Source organism: Pistacia vera, unplaced genomic scaffold, assembly GCF_008641045.1.
Source record: "Pistacia vera cultivar Batoury unplaced genomic scaffold, PisVer_v2 Contig421, whole genome shotgun sequence".
Taxonomy (NCBI): Eukaryota; Viridiplantae; Streptophyta; class Magnoliopsida; order Sapindales; family Anacardiaceae; genus Pistacia; species Pistacia vera.
This window is the reverse complement of record NW_022196248.1, coordinates 800643-815825: the sequence shown is the minus strand read 5'-3', so window position 1 is coordinate 815825 and position 15183 is coordinate 800643. Positions and strand designations below refer to the sequence as shown.

General features: G+C 35.1%; 1 protein-coding gene across 1 annotated transcript in view; it reads left to right on the top strand.

The window, feature by feature from the left end:
- LOC116142931 (squamous cell carcinoma antigen recognized by T-cells 3-like) overlaps positions 1–12717 on the top strand; it is a 29161-nt gene extending 16444 nt beyond the window's left edge. The window contains 15 exon segments of the mRNA XM_031428348.1: positions 173–302; positions 824–965; positions 1049–1174; positions 1341–1385; positions 1503–1618; positions 2257–2373; positions 2481–2604; positions 3013–3471; positions 3563–3646; positions 4306–4462; positions 10422–10861; positions 10903–11232; positions 11357–11711; positions 11853–11993; positions 12107–12717. Coding sequence (XP_031284208.1) covers positions 173–302; positions 824–965; positions 1049–1174; positions 1341–1385; positions 1503–1618; positions 2257–2373; positions 2481–2604; positions 3013–3471; positions 3563–3646; positions 4306–4462; positions 10422–10861; positions 10903–11232; positions 11357–11711; positions 11853–11993; positions 12107–12717 — 3377 coding nt within the window.
- Positions 12718–15183: the final 2466 nt, after the last annotated feature.

Genomic DNA, 15183 nt, shown 5'->3' with positions numbered 1-15183 from the left:
CCTAACAGTTACTTCACTCTTGAGAAACGAAAGAAATGTCTATACAAAATTTTTCAAGTGATGTAATTATTTCACCGTCAGTTGTCGGTTCCCCTTGTTAACTTAAGGTCAATCCTTCTTGCCTAAAAGTCTTGGGAGGTGGAACTGGGGACTGCTCTAGGTATTGAATCAGGTGATTTAGATGGGATTTCTTCTATTGTTGCCTCAGCGTACCAAAAGGCATTGGAGATGTATAATGCTCGAGCCGATTTTAAAGAACAGATTGCAAGGTAGGATATATCTGACTCCGAAAAATTTCAACAATTCAAGGTATATGGCATTGACTATCAGATATTATTTTAGACAGCTAAATGATAATGCTGGGTTCTTATGTGATACCTTAAGAATTTAGGTTAAATGGTAACTTGATATGATATTAAAGTGTAGAGGTCATGATTTAAGTCTCCCATCTATTACATCATGCTATATTGGGGTTGGTCTTTGTGTCTAAATCTGGGCTTGGTTTATGTAACATGTGAAGTTGCCTGTTACAAAGCTGAATATCATTGTTGTGCCCTTATCTTTTCAAGCTTAAGCTTTTAGGTCAAGTTGTTTATAAACAAAGTTGCTGTTGAAATTTCATTATAATTTCAATTTCTTATGGTCTTTCTTGCTTCTAATATAAGTAATCAGTTTATGTAAACTTTAGATCTTCTCTTCTTCTTCTTCTTCTTCTTTTCCTGAGGGTGGGGGGTTGTATAAGAACTTGCAATGTGGCAATAGGTTACTTTTTTTTTTTTTTTCCTTCTTTAAAGTGTTAATACTATTATTTCAATTTGAAATTTTTGCAAATCTACTTGAAGTTTGAACAGTCTTCTAGAGATCCAGCCCGTGTTCAACTTCTCTATGAATGTGCTATTACTAAGTTTCCTGTATCAAGTGATCTCTGGCTTGGTTATACTCGCTATTTGGATAAAACCTTGAAGGTTTCACTCATATTTTCTCTTTTCAATTCTTTATGCTCCAGGTATTTGCAATTTTAGCAATTAATCATCTCTTTTCCCTTTAGGTAGGAAATATTGTGTGGGATGTTCATTCTGGGGCTAGGAAAAATTGTCCTTGGGTTGATGATCTTTGGGTTCGATCTTTGCTTGCTTTGGAACGTTGCCGTGCACCTGAGAAAGAGATATCTATTGCAAGTTTCAGTTGTTACCCTTCATCAGTTGAGAATTATGAGAGATTGTTATGACTAGCTTAAGAGCAATGAAGTTTCACAAACTTTAGTGTTGGAATTTCATTCTGCTCCTTTTACAAATATAGAGGTTTACTCTTGTTTAAAAATATTTTTATGTTATATTCAGGTCTTTGAGAAGTCCCTTTTATGCACTTTTTCAACCATTGAGGAAGTAAAGATATCTTTTCTCTAATTGCTGGCTTGACTTACTACTCTTTGTAACTTGTTATTGTTTCATCTACGTTTTACGCATTAAAGATCTTTGTTAATTGGATCCTTTTTGTTTCAGTAGCCAAACTTATTCCTCACTCGGGTGGATGGTTTAAGATGAAGAATCCTTTTGCCTGGAGCAGAAGAGGATGCATTGAATTTTTCATGGATAAGGGAAACGTTTCAGGTTTGCATATGTATACTGTTCATTTTTCCTTGTTAAAATTGTTTTTACTCGATGTCAAGAACTTGAAGCTTCTCAAAGACATATGTAGATGCTCTATTCATGGTGAATTTTAGATGGAGAAAATGTGGACCTTGTAGCTAGTCTACTCTTTTTAGGGTCTAGGCATAGATCTCTTACGAATGTGTATCAAGTGCTTCTACCCTTAGACTCTGAAGAAAAGTCTTTTAATTTACTTCATGTAGTGCACTGTTATAGTACCATTATGACCATTTTATATAGAAGTTACAGTGTATAACTCTACTCCAAGATGGCTTTTGCTAATTGCTAGATTGTTACCTTTGTTAATTGTTTTGTCATGGAATAGTGTCCATTACTAAAAAATTTCTCATTCAGCATTGGAGTTGCATGCATGGAAGATATCTTTATGGATATGTGAATTTATAAAATTTGCATGTCATATTCAACTGGTACATTGTTGTTGTGTAATGGTTGTTTTCAACATTTGTGTTTATAAATAGTTAGCCTGATGTCTCTTTAGTGTACCATTGACATTGAACGCCCTGAATGATTGGATGTATTATATATACTTGAATACTTAACTGTGAAGTTTCTTCCTTTCAACGGGCATTTGATTACTTATCTCAACTGATAAGAATACAGATGGTTTGCTGCATTTGTATGCTTTTTAGGCTCATTTGGAGCTAAATTTGGGAAAAGATCAAGCTGCAGCTCGGGACTTTTGGGAGAGCCTAGTTAAGATCTGATTCGGTCCATTCATCTTTTTCTCTTCTTATCCTGAATAGTTCAATATGATTGATTTATGATTCATCTTTGTATTTTTTCCGTATAACTTGCTTTTTGTCTGTGCAACGGGTCAATGTTGGAAGCCTGGCAAGGTTATATAGCTATGGAAATTGAATTGGGACATTTAAATGAAGCTAGGTCCATCTACAGGAGATGCTGCATTAAAAGATTTAGTGGGATAGGTTCAGAGGTGTAATTCTTTTACATTACTTGCTTTCAATTATTCTAGATTGATTTATGGATAGGATTTAAATTTGAAAGTTTCTAAAATAGTTTTTTCCTCCTTATTTCTTTTTTTTTTTTTTTTTTTAATCAATGGGGTTTCTGGGTTTTGGAATTTTAAACTAGTTTTTCTCTCTTTCCCTCTCATTTTGAAAATACTATTTAAAATTTATATCAAATAGGCTCTTATTTAGATTATAAATTTATATTTGTATTTATGTTATATTTATGGTTGTGATTGTGGGTCTTTAGCGCACGAGATTGTGTTAAATTTTAAGTATGGTTGTTGGATGCTTAACTATCAAATTAAGCTTTTAAGTCAAGTTGTTACGTAACATTGTTAAAGATGTCACTGAATTATGATACATCTGCTTAGTATTTATTGAATGTATACAATCCTTGCTATTTTAACTCAATGCGTAAAGATGCTTGTCTTTGTTCCCTTTCTCAGGTTACACCCCGCCTGGAAGAGCTGCAATTATTTAGGTTACAACAGGAAGCCAAATCTGTTCCTGAACTAATAGATCAGAAAGAGAAGTCACATAAGAAAAGTGTTAATGGAAAGAGAAAAACATATTCAAACATGACTGACAAACAGTTACCAGCTAAGCGGTAGAAAAATACTGCCCAAAACCCAAACAAAGTGTATGGGAAAGAAAAGGGACAAGCACAGAACTTAGTTAAAGAAAACGAAGTAGAAGCAAAACCCAAGTTTGAAGAGCATCCAAATGACCAGCACATCAAAGACTTCACCACTGGAAGAGCCAAAGTATACACTAACGAGTGTACTGCATTTTTATCAAACCTTAACTTTAGGGGAAGTAGAGATTCTCTCGTACTTCAGAGAGTGATTGCTTTTTATTCTTTTTTAATGCTAGATAGGCAAATACAGAGAGATAATTCTGATGGTTTTAAATTTTTTTCAGGCAACTTTTGAAGATCTGAAAAAATTCTTTAGCGATGTTTGTGGGGTTGAATCTCTATAGGACAAGTTCACCGGAAAGTCAAGGGTATGACTCTATTTCTCTCATTCATTATCTGTCAATGGTCTTTGTGCTTTATGCTTCAAATGAAAAAAGGGAAGCTATCCATTGGACTTTCCATGTGCACATCAGTCTTACAGTCAAATCCTTATTTAACATTGCCTGACCTTTAAACTTCAACATATGTATGCATAATGTGGACTGTACCACATAAATTAGCCCTAAGAAACTAATTTTAATGAGACTAGGATATCAGCATCGCTGATGCTTCAGGGAGATTGAAACTGCTAAATGCAATATATTCTCTTTGATCAAATTTCTCAAGGGTGTTCACTGAAACTTCAATTTGATTTCTTCATTTCATGTAGTCAATAAATCATTTAGTTCTTACCATTTTGGTTTTAAGATGAATGTCCTTTCCGGAGATGATTATGCAGTCTCAAATAATTCTATAGAAGGGTTGAATTCCATAATTATGGTAAAATTGCTTAATTTTCTAAGTATAAAGAGTCTTAACTGTCTAAGAGCATATTTTTTTTTTCATTTTGATAGCAGGTGATATGCTTAGGAGACTCAACCATAGTCCCATACAGATTTACCCATATTCCAGCTTGCCTTTAACTGTAGAGCATATGTCTGGGACCGTTGCATACTAATTTATAATATGCTCTGATCGATTTTTGAAGGGCTTGGCATATGTGGATTTTGCTGATGATGCACACCTTGCTGTAGCTGTAAGAAAGAAGAAACAACTGTTTCTTGGGAAGAAGATAAGCATTGCAAGATCAAATCCGAAGCAAAAGAGAAAGGATTCTGCTAGTCATGAGGCCTCTGGAGAACATGGTAGGCTAAGTGGAATTATGTTTTATCTTTGTTGTTACTTGTGTGTGTTTGTTTGTGTCCAATGCAGCCTATAGACGTTTGCATGTTTGTGTTTCCCACTTCTACATTTTATTTTCTTACTCCTTTGGGTTAAATGACATCGCAAAGTAGTAATTAGACTTTCAGGGAGTTTAGAGCGCCACACTCTACTGCTAATAAACGTAGTGATAACATTTAGCTTAAGGGGAGGAACAAATTTGCAATGCCAAGGAACGTCAGACCTGTAACACCTACGTCAAGGTTCGTCGCTTTATTCATGCCCTGATACCCTGAGTTGAATTTTGTTAAAGTTATCTTGAACAAGTGTGAAGAATATTCTTTAAAATGTTATTAGGGGTAAAATGCTCATTTCACTCATATTTAGATGAAAGAGTGGGGAGTGAAAAGAAATAAAATAACATGAGAAGATAATAAAAATGAGGGCATTCTTGTAATTGACTAAGGGGCATAGATGAAATTTACATATATATATATATATAATAAGAGTTCAAAAGGAGAAACCCTAGCCACTCTACCCCTCCATTCATGCCATTTCTCTACCCAAATTCTCTCAAATTTCTTCACTAAATTTCCAAGGAAATTCATTGGATTTTTGCTAGATTTTGATAGATTTTCAATCCTAAGCATCCAAAGGTAAGATTCTCGCACTAAGAAGTAATATTAAATTTAAAGTTTTGAATTCTTATGGTTGTATATGCTTAGGGTTTAAGAGGAAAGGGAATTCTACCACAGAGAGATTATAGTGTTGAAGTTGCTTAAATTCAAGGTAAGTAAATCCAACTTTAGCTTTGATTGGATAAATACTTGTGTAGAGAAATTAATTTTATGTTGTATGTGTGTTGGGATGATGAGAAATTATGGATTGAAAATTGAGGTTGTTTGATATGTGAATTTCATGGCCATGAGAAGTAATTTATTATATGTGATGAGAAGTAATTTATTAGTGTGTGATGAGAAGTGAATTACTAATATGTGATGAGAATTGATTCATTAGTATGTGATGAGAATTGATTCATTAGTATGGGATGAGAATTGATTTATTAATATGTGGTGAGAATTGATGTATTTGTATGTGTTGAGTTGATGGAATTTTGGATGAAAAATGAAAGTATGGATGTGGAAAGGTGGAGGATGAATTTCAGCTAGGTTAATTGTTGGCTTTAGGGAGTTCTTACTCCTATTTTGGTGGCTTGAGAAAGATGTGGAAGTGCAGCCAACTTAGTATTTGCATGTGCGTATGAATTATTTGATGAAAATCCTAAGAGAAAACATGTTACAATGGTTGCCCTATCAAATCTATGGCCTTCTGAGTGATTTTTTAGGGTCTTACATATCGAACTGGGTTGAGACCTAATCTCTAAGCTTTAAGATGAGACCAAGATCATAGCAATCCGATGTGTATAACTTGAGATATGCCTCCTTGAATATGACCTGTGCAGAATGACGACCTCAAAAGTGCTTCCAATTTATTAGTTTATTTTTAGTCTAATAATCTATGATTGATTTCAAGTATGGGAATATTGTTGGTAAAGAATACTAGTTCCATAATGATACCTTTATATGCCATAATGCATTCTCACATTCTCATATTTGCATTTAGAAGAATAGCAAAGAATGAGCATATTTCCATGCACATACACATGTATGAGAACATTAAAGAATAAAGAGAAAGAAAGAAAAGAAATAAATTGTAGAATCATCCTCTAAAGAATATAATTAAAGAAGTTCAAATCTGAAATTTTATTAAAAAAAAAAAAAAAGAAAAGAGAAGAGAAGATTGTTGCGATGGGGAACCCATGAGTGACCGAGAAGAAGAATAGCCAACATGCACGCCGCCTATAGTGAGCGGCCTCAGAATAAGAAAGAAGAATTTGTACAGTCCGTTAGAAATACATGTGGATGAGGACCGTACCCAGTAGAGCATACCTACATGCACATCGCCTTTAGTGAGCGGCCTTAGAATAAGAAAGAAGAATTTGTACAGTCCGTTAGAAGTGCATGTAGATGAGGACTATACCCACTCACAGGCCAGGGATCCGAATCCATGCCTCAACCGAGTCCGATCGGCAAACAAGAATAGAAAAGAAAAGGAAGAATAGAATAGAAAAGAATAGAAAAGAAAAGAAAGAAAAGAATAGAATAGAAAAAGAAAGGAAGGAAAAGAATAGAAAAGAAAGAAAGAAAAGAAAGAATAGAAAAGAAAAGAAAAGAATAAAATAGAAAAGAAAAGAATAGAAAAAGAAAAGAAAGAAAAGAAAGAAAAGAATAGAAAAGAAATAAAGAATAGAAAAGAAAGAAAGAATTGAAAAGAAAAGAAAGAATAGAAAAGAAAAGAAAGAAAAGAATAGAAAGGAAAGAAAAAAGAGAAACAGAAAAGAAAGAAATGCAGAGATAGAAAACAGGAAAACAGAAAAGAAAATGCAATGCATAGAAAAAGTTTATGCATTTGTGCATATGCATCATGCCATTTCTACTATCCCGAGTTAGTTGCCCTATTTGTGCTTACATATCGGTAAGTGAGAAGCTAGAATCTTACAAAGGGTGGAGAAGAATTAAGAAGTTTGGTGCAAGGAAAGATAATCCAGGATCTAAGTAACGGAGAAAGAATAAAAGTATTGTGGGTTTACTTACTGAGAAATTAGTGCTCACCCCGTTGATTTCACTTTTTTTGCAGGTAGTAGATGAGATGCAGTTGGATCAGAAGTCAAGTAGCGAAGGAGAAAGGCAACACTGTCTGACTGTATTTTTAATTTATTTTTGTGACTATGGTACTTGATGTAGAGATTTGTATGTAAAAGTAACGCTATTTTTGGGCCCACTATCTTATACTTATGTACATATATGTTTTCTATAACATATTTAGTGATTTCAGAATATACTTTCCCAAAGTATACTAGCTAGAGAGAGTTATTACAAGACCACTTGGTGTCCCCTTGACAAATTCAAAAGCCGGGGAAGTGGAAGATGAGAAGCCGAAGTCAAATAATTTGTTCAGAGAAATGTTCCTTAAGAAGTGAGGTTTGTTCCTAAGGTTACATGTTACATGTTAACTAGAATTACACAGTAATTGAAAAACTTCTCTTTCTTATAAAAAACATAAGGTTTTGCCTTAATATGTTTCTGTAAACACAATTATGACAAATGATACTTGTTTGAGGACGAAAAATATATGTGCTACTAAGATTAATCTATATCAGAACCCTTCTTGTAAATTTTCTTCCAGATATGTCAAGGTTATACCCATTTTATTCAAAAAGGGTAAAGTTCTGATATGTTTCCTTTTGAACATATATTTCATCCAATCTGTGGTGAGGATAGCCTCAATACCTTACCCAAGATTTAGAGAAATTTTAGTCAATTAGATGACGATCAAGTTCCTTTTTATGTGACGAATGACCAATGGTATAGGATCCAACAAGTTGATGAAAACTATTATGGGTTGGTGGTCTATTCTTGGTCTGAAATAACATTGAATACTCACAGTGTAATTGCTAGGTTCTTTGCTTTTTTTTACGTATTGATTCTATTCTAGTGGAGAATCCATTTTACTATTTGTCATAGATGAAAATTCAAATGCAGAAAGATGGACCACTAGAGCACTATTGAGTTTGTGTACTGAAACAGCAATGGCCTTGCATCTCATGCTTGTGGAAAATGTGAAAAAATGTCTTTGGTCTGGAAAATTTCTAAGGAAGAGTATGAAGAATATCATCTGTATGCTCGCTCGATTAAAATTTCTGCACATGTATATTCATTTTTATTGTCTGTTTTGAATAAATATCCATATCTCATATGATTATGTTTGGTTCACTCAAAATTCTTCATGATTCCATTGGATGCTTTCACAAAAATTCTCAGAGAATCTAGAATGAGGTTTTCACTTTGTACATGTTAGATCATGAATTAGTACCAATCTTCAAAAAATATCTAATTGTTTTAACCAAGTCCTTGAGAAGGCTTAATTGATCTATGAATTATGTTTCATTTTTCGTTTCCTTTATGTATTAGGACATTTTTCTTGTTGATGTTGAATAAGAGTACATATGATGTGATCTTCATGTTGTTGTTAAATGAGGGTATGAATAATATGATACAACTGTTTCACAGAAGATCACATCACTTCATTTATATGCCCAATAATTTTTTTTTTTTTTTTTTTTGGATAATTCATAATGGTTTAGGTCCTTCACCTTTAGCAGCAAGATCTGCTCTAGATTTGGGCAATCTACCACGATCGGCTTTGATGGGGCAAAAGGGCACTCATACAAACTGATAAGTTTGTGTTATGATACCTGTTAAGAAGAGAACGAGAGAAGTATAGAAAGTATTGCTAGTATTTTGGTCTTGCATAGTAAGATAATCTCTTCTTTTATAATGAAGACTTTTTTTTTTTTTTAGATTGGTTGTATATATATATATATTAAAAAGAATGTTGGAGGGGTGGAGTGGGGGGACCTGAAAGCAAATAGAATTTAGAAGAAATAGAGAGAGAGAGAGAGAGAGAGAGAGAGAGAGAGAGAGAGAGAGAGAGAGGCAGTTCATGCGTTTGTTCTCTTTCTGTAATATAAATACATATATATATATATTAGAAAGAATGTTGGAGGGGTGGAGTGGGGGGACCTGAAAGCAAATAGAATTTAAAAGAGAGAGAGAGAGAGAGAGAGAGAGAGAGAGAGAGAGAGAGAGAGTTCATGCGTATGGGATCACGCAATTACAGAGAGAAAGAGAGAGATCAGAATCTTCAAATCTTAATTAACTCACTTGTTTCTCCATCTCTTTTTTAATTATAATCCTCATGTTCAGCTTCATCATGTTTTGCATTCTTTTATTTATAAATGTGTAATGAAAATACGAATCAAAATCTATAATTTCGTAAAAGCAGTCAACATTAATATGTATATATAAATATTTTAGGTGTAGATGTAATTTAATTAATTTTTACATATCTATGTTTGCACCATAAGAAAATATAAATCTTCAAATTATTTAACACAAGCTAATTAACTTCACATATACATGTGCATTTATATATGTATATGTAAGAATTTTGAAGTACTGATCACCGTAAAAAAAATTGTACTTTAACAACAATGCCTGTTTCAACAGGACCTAATATCATTGGAACATGTCACATACACCAATATTACAAAGTGTCACTGGGCATATAACATTAACATTTTCCGACGAAGGTTGAACTGTAGGAAAGTTGTATTACAACGCAATGAAGTCAGTGTGCCCAGCCACACTGTACCTCTATCGGGTATATAAGGAGGCTGAAGGTGTATATTCATCATGAGTTTTGTATTAATTACTTCACTGTTGAGAATCGAAAGAAATGTCTATACAAAATTTTTCAAGTGAAGTAATTACTCCTATAGATTCAGTTTAATTTCATAAGAATGAGTACACAACCTATATAATATACCACGAATTGTCTTTTATTATTGTTGTGCATGAATTTACTATAAGCTCAAAGATGCTGATAGCTCGTATAGTATAAAGCTCGTTGCGATCTAAAGCTCGTAAGAAGATGTTGGTCAAAGAGCCAATGAATTTGAGAAGAAATACTAGTGGTTTGCTTTTGAAACAGCAGCTTTTCTCATCAACCAACTGCCCACTACTGTCTTAAATAATAACACTCCCTATTACATGCTTTTTAATAAATATCCTGTGTATGATAGTCTTAAAGTCTTTGGCTGTTCTTGTTTCCCTTTTCTTCGAAATTTTCATAGTCACAAATTTGACTTTCATTCCTCAAAACGTGTATTTGTAGGGTATAGTTTACTTCACAAAGGTTATAAGTGTTTAAGGGCTGATGGGAACATCTTTATTACTCCTAGTGTTAAATTTAATGAAAATGAATTCCCTTATTCTCAAGAGTTTGATAAGTCCCCTATTTAACCTAATTCTGATCCTTTAGCCAATTCTACTAATGCTTGTTCCAGTAACAGTTCAACACTGCCCTATATAATTTTCCAGCATAGCCTATCTTTAATAGCTTCTAATCCCCAAGTAGTAACTGGTTCTCAGACTGTTCCTAGCAATCCAGTAGTTGCTACTTACTCTTTAGCAGCAGGTACAACTTCTTCACACTTATCTGATTCATCTTTACCTAGTACCTCTAAAATTGCTGATAGTTCTACTCATATTCCTTCTTTAATTCCACATAAGGTTACTACAGAAAAATCTAGTTCTTCATTAAATACCACTCGATCAAAATCTTTCCCATCTAACTCAAAAAGTCATAATCCAGTGTCTCAACTACTTGCTATTTCTTCCTCTAATAATTTGCCAAAATGTCATATTGAAGTTGACTTAGTTACTCCAATACCAGCCTGTGATCTTGCATCTAGTTGTAAGGTTTCTAATTTAAGTTAACTTCTAAAAACACACTCTGGCAGTCCTATATAGATTTACAGATTGCTCAATCTCAATCCATCCTATCTTGTTCTTCTCCATCTCTATTACCTACTAGTCCATCATCATGTGCTCCAACAAATTATCAACTTGAGGTTGACCTTACTGCTTCACAGTTCACTAATGTTCAACTTCAACCTGTTAATTCTCACCCTATGATTACAAGAGCTAAAGCTGCAACTGGTCATGTTGATTTAACCTGTGAGTCCTTGGATCATGCTGTTTGCCTTACAGCTAGTCAATCCCTTATAGAATCAGAACCTGTGATTGTTGCTGAAGCATTAAAAACTGCAGTTTGGAAAGAGGCTATGCAGGTAGAATTTGATGCTCTAATTAGGAACAACACCTAGATCCTTGTTTCTCCTACTGCAGACATGAATATTGTGGGTAAATAAATGGGTTTTCAGAACAAAATTGAATGCTGATGGTACTCTACAGAAGTACAAAGCCAGACTAGTGGCTAAGGGTTTTCAACAAAGTCTTGGTTTGGACTACTTTGAAACATTTAGTCTAGTTATAAAACCATCCATCATCAGAACAGTTCTCACTCTAGCAATAACCAATGCATGGGATGTTCAACAGATTCATGCCAACAATACGTTCCTTAATGGCACTCTAAGTGAGCTAGTGTTTATGCAGCAACCAAGTGGCTTTGAATTAGCTGCTTATCCCTCATATGTGTGTAAATTAAACAAGGCTTTATATGGCCTTAAACAGGCCCTTAGGGCCTGGTTTGATAAACTCAAGGCTACTCTCCAAGACAAAGGCTTTCAAAACTCAGTTTCAGATTCAAGTTTATTTATTCTTAAAAAATCATTAGGACTAATCTATGTTCTTGTTTATGTAGATGATATTTTAATTACTGGTTCTGATGCAACCTACATAACTTAGTTGTTACAAGATTTAAATGAGCAATTTGCCTTGAAAATTCTAGGATCACTCAAATACTTTTTAGGCTTGGAAGCAATCAGGACAACAGCTGGTATACATCTCAGGCAGTCCAAATGTGCCTCAAACTTGCTTGTTAAAACCAGAATGATGGATGCACACCCATGCTCTACACCAATGGTTGTTGGTACTAGACTAAGTAGTGATGATAGTGATATGTTTGAGAATCCTACATATATCACAGCACAATTGGAGCCTTGTAGTACCTAACACTGACTAGACCAGATATTAGCTTCACAGTTAATCATCTTCGTCAGTTTTTACAAGCCCCAACTGAGTTACAATGGCAAGCTTGCAAGAGAGTTCTGAGATATGTTAAAGGGACACTGCATTATCGGCTTCAATTTAAACCAGCAATTTCCTTGAATATTGAGTGTTATGCGGATGCGGATTGGGGTAGTAATGTTGAAGATAGAAGATCTACTAGTGGGTATTGTGTCTACCTTGGACCTAATCTAATCCAGTGGAGCTCCAGGAAACAAAAAGTTGTTGCATTATCATCCATTGAAGCTGAATACAGGGCTTTAGCACAAATTGCTATAAAGGTTGCATGGCTTCAAAGTATGTTCACTGAACTCAACCTTCACTTGCCCTCAAAACCTGTAATTTGGTGTGACAATACAAGTGCTGGAGCCTTAGCTTCAAGTCCGGTCTTCCATGCCAGAACAAAGCATATAGAAATAGATGCTCACTACATTAGGGAGCAAGTTCTTGCCAAGAATCTGACCGTTCAATATGTACCATCGAAATTGCAGATTGCATATATATTAACAAAGGCATTGTCTGTTGTTCAATTTTCTAAGGTGAGACTGAAACTAAATGTGATTGCAGTTCCCTGTGCTACATACTGACTCTTAACTGATTTTGTAGTGTAGAAGAAGATCAAAATGCAGTTGAAAAATGCAGTTTGTAGTTTTTGACAGATGTGTGTTGGAAAATTTGTGGTGAATGTTGAAAAAAATTGTGGCAGATTGTAGTATTGACAGATTTGTGTATTGTAGTTTTGACTGATGAGGGTTGAAGAAGTTGTGGCAGATTGTAGTATTGATAGATGTGCACTGAAAAATTTGTGGTGTAGTGTTAAATTGTAGATTTGTGATTTTGAGATAGTTTACAGAATTGTGCTCATGAATTTATGGTATAGAGTTGTTAAACTGGAGATTTGTGATTGAACTTTAGATGGTTGAGCTGAGAAATGTAGTTTGTAGCTGTGTATGACAGTTTTGAACTTCAGATGATTGAGCTAAGAAATGCAGGTTGTAGTTGTGTATGTGTAACGCCCCACTTGAGATACATAGCCATTGTTTATGGTATGGCCTAAAAGGTTACTGAATTGCTCCTAAATGAGTTTGTATATTGTTCATGTTGTTTGGTTGGCCCTTGGTTGAGTTTATGTTTTGGGTTTGGTTGAGTGTTTACCATGGAATTGATCAAGACTTGGCAGATTTTGGAGTTGCAGCCTTCGCCGGGGCGAGGAAGAAGCTTCGCCGCGGCGACGTTGGCTTTGTGTTTGGCGGTGTAGGTTCTGGAATGTTTCGCCGGGGCGACAAAAAGTTCTTCGCCGCGGCGACGAGACGGTAGAAAAGTTTCTTGAGGTTTCTAGAGAATTCTCCTTAGGGATAAAATGACCTTTCTACCCCTAATTAGCAGGAAAAGTGGGGAGTAAAATGTAAGGAAATTTCATGAAGAATAGTGTAAAGTGGGGGTGAGTTTGTAAAGAATTAAAGGATAAAGGTGGAATTTTCAAGAAAGAGTATGGCCAAAATGGGAAAGAGTGTATATTATATGAGTTAATAAGGGTTGAGTTCTCTAAACCCCTTCATTTCACCCATTTCCACCGCCTCTTCATCCCTCATTTTCTCTCAATTTCTCACTCAATTTTCAAGGGATTTTTGAGAGTTTGAATTGGAATTTGACAAAGAAGTGATCCTAAGCAAGAAAGGTAAGAATCCCTACTCTAGGTTGAGTTTTATTTATGTAAGGGTAAGTTCTTACTAAGTTTATGCTTAGGAAATAAGGGAAAGCTATGGTCCAACAAGAGTAGAGAGCTTTAGTGGAGTACTCAAGTATGAGGTAAGTAATCCAACTCAAGTTGAGATTTAAGAATCTAATGAGTAGAGATTTCTTTATGCTTTATATTATGCTTGTGTAGAGATTGAGATGATATGAGTAGTTATTTAGTTGATTGTGATATATTTAAGTTATGGAAGTGTCTACTTGCTGATGATGAGTTAGTTTGATTGAGATTGGAAGAGGTTGGAGTAGATTTTTGGGAGTGTGTTTCCTTGACAGGGAATGAGATCATGCAAGAGAATTTCCTCTCATTTTGGGATGGCCTAAGAGAGAAATAGAGTTCTCAATAAAGTAGAGTTTTTGTATGCACATGAGTTGTTTGATGAAATGCCAAAAGAAGCATGAGTATGAGTAGAGAACCATATTCTTGCAACATTGCATGTTGGCATTTCTTGAGTGCATTTGAGCATGAGTCATCCATATGCATTGGTTATGCATTGAGAATAGCTTGAGCAAGAATAGAGATCTTTGTGAATAAACTACTCTAAGAGTTAAGCTATACTATGGTACTAGCTTGAGAAAGAGATGAGTATTAGCTTGAGCAAGAGTAGAGATCTTTGTGAATAACTACTCTAAGAGTGAAAGAAGAGAATAAAGTAGGTTATGCGATGGGAACCCGTGAGTGTGAGTGAAGTCACGAGAGTGGGTGCTTGTGATCCCCACCGTGCCTCCGGTCAGATGAGGCCGTGATCGTCACTTAGAGTGGAACATGATATTTCAGCCGTGCCCTCGATAAGAAAGGGTTGTGACATTCAAGAGATTAGAGAAGAATGTACACCACATGGCCAAGGGTTCCGAATCCATGCATGACCAAATCCGATCGGTAGAAAATGAGTAGAAGTCATGTAGAGTGGTAGCACCCAACCGTGCCTCCGGTCATGAGGCCGTGACATTCCAATGAGTAAGAATGAGAAACAAGAATAGAAAGAACATAAAGAGAAAAGAGTAGTCACGGAGAGCAGGTTGATTCCCAGCCGTGCCTCCGCTAAGATGAGGTCGTGTCATACACCAGAGGTGTATAGCAAAGATATGAGAAACAAAAACAGAAAGAAAATCATAGAAGTCACGTAGAGTAGAAGAAGTCCCAGCCGTGCCTCCGATGAATGAGCGGTGACATGCAAGTGAGGAAGAATGAGTAAACATGAGAAAAAAAAAAGAACAATGAGTAGGGTTACGAAGAGTGGGATGAGTACCCAGCCGTGCCTCCGGTAAGATGAGGTCCTGACCTACAAAAGAAAGTTACA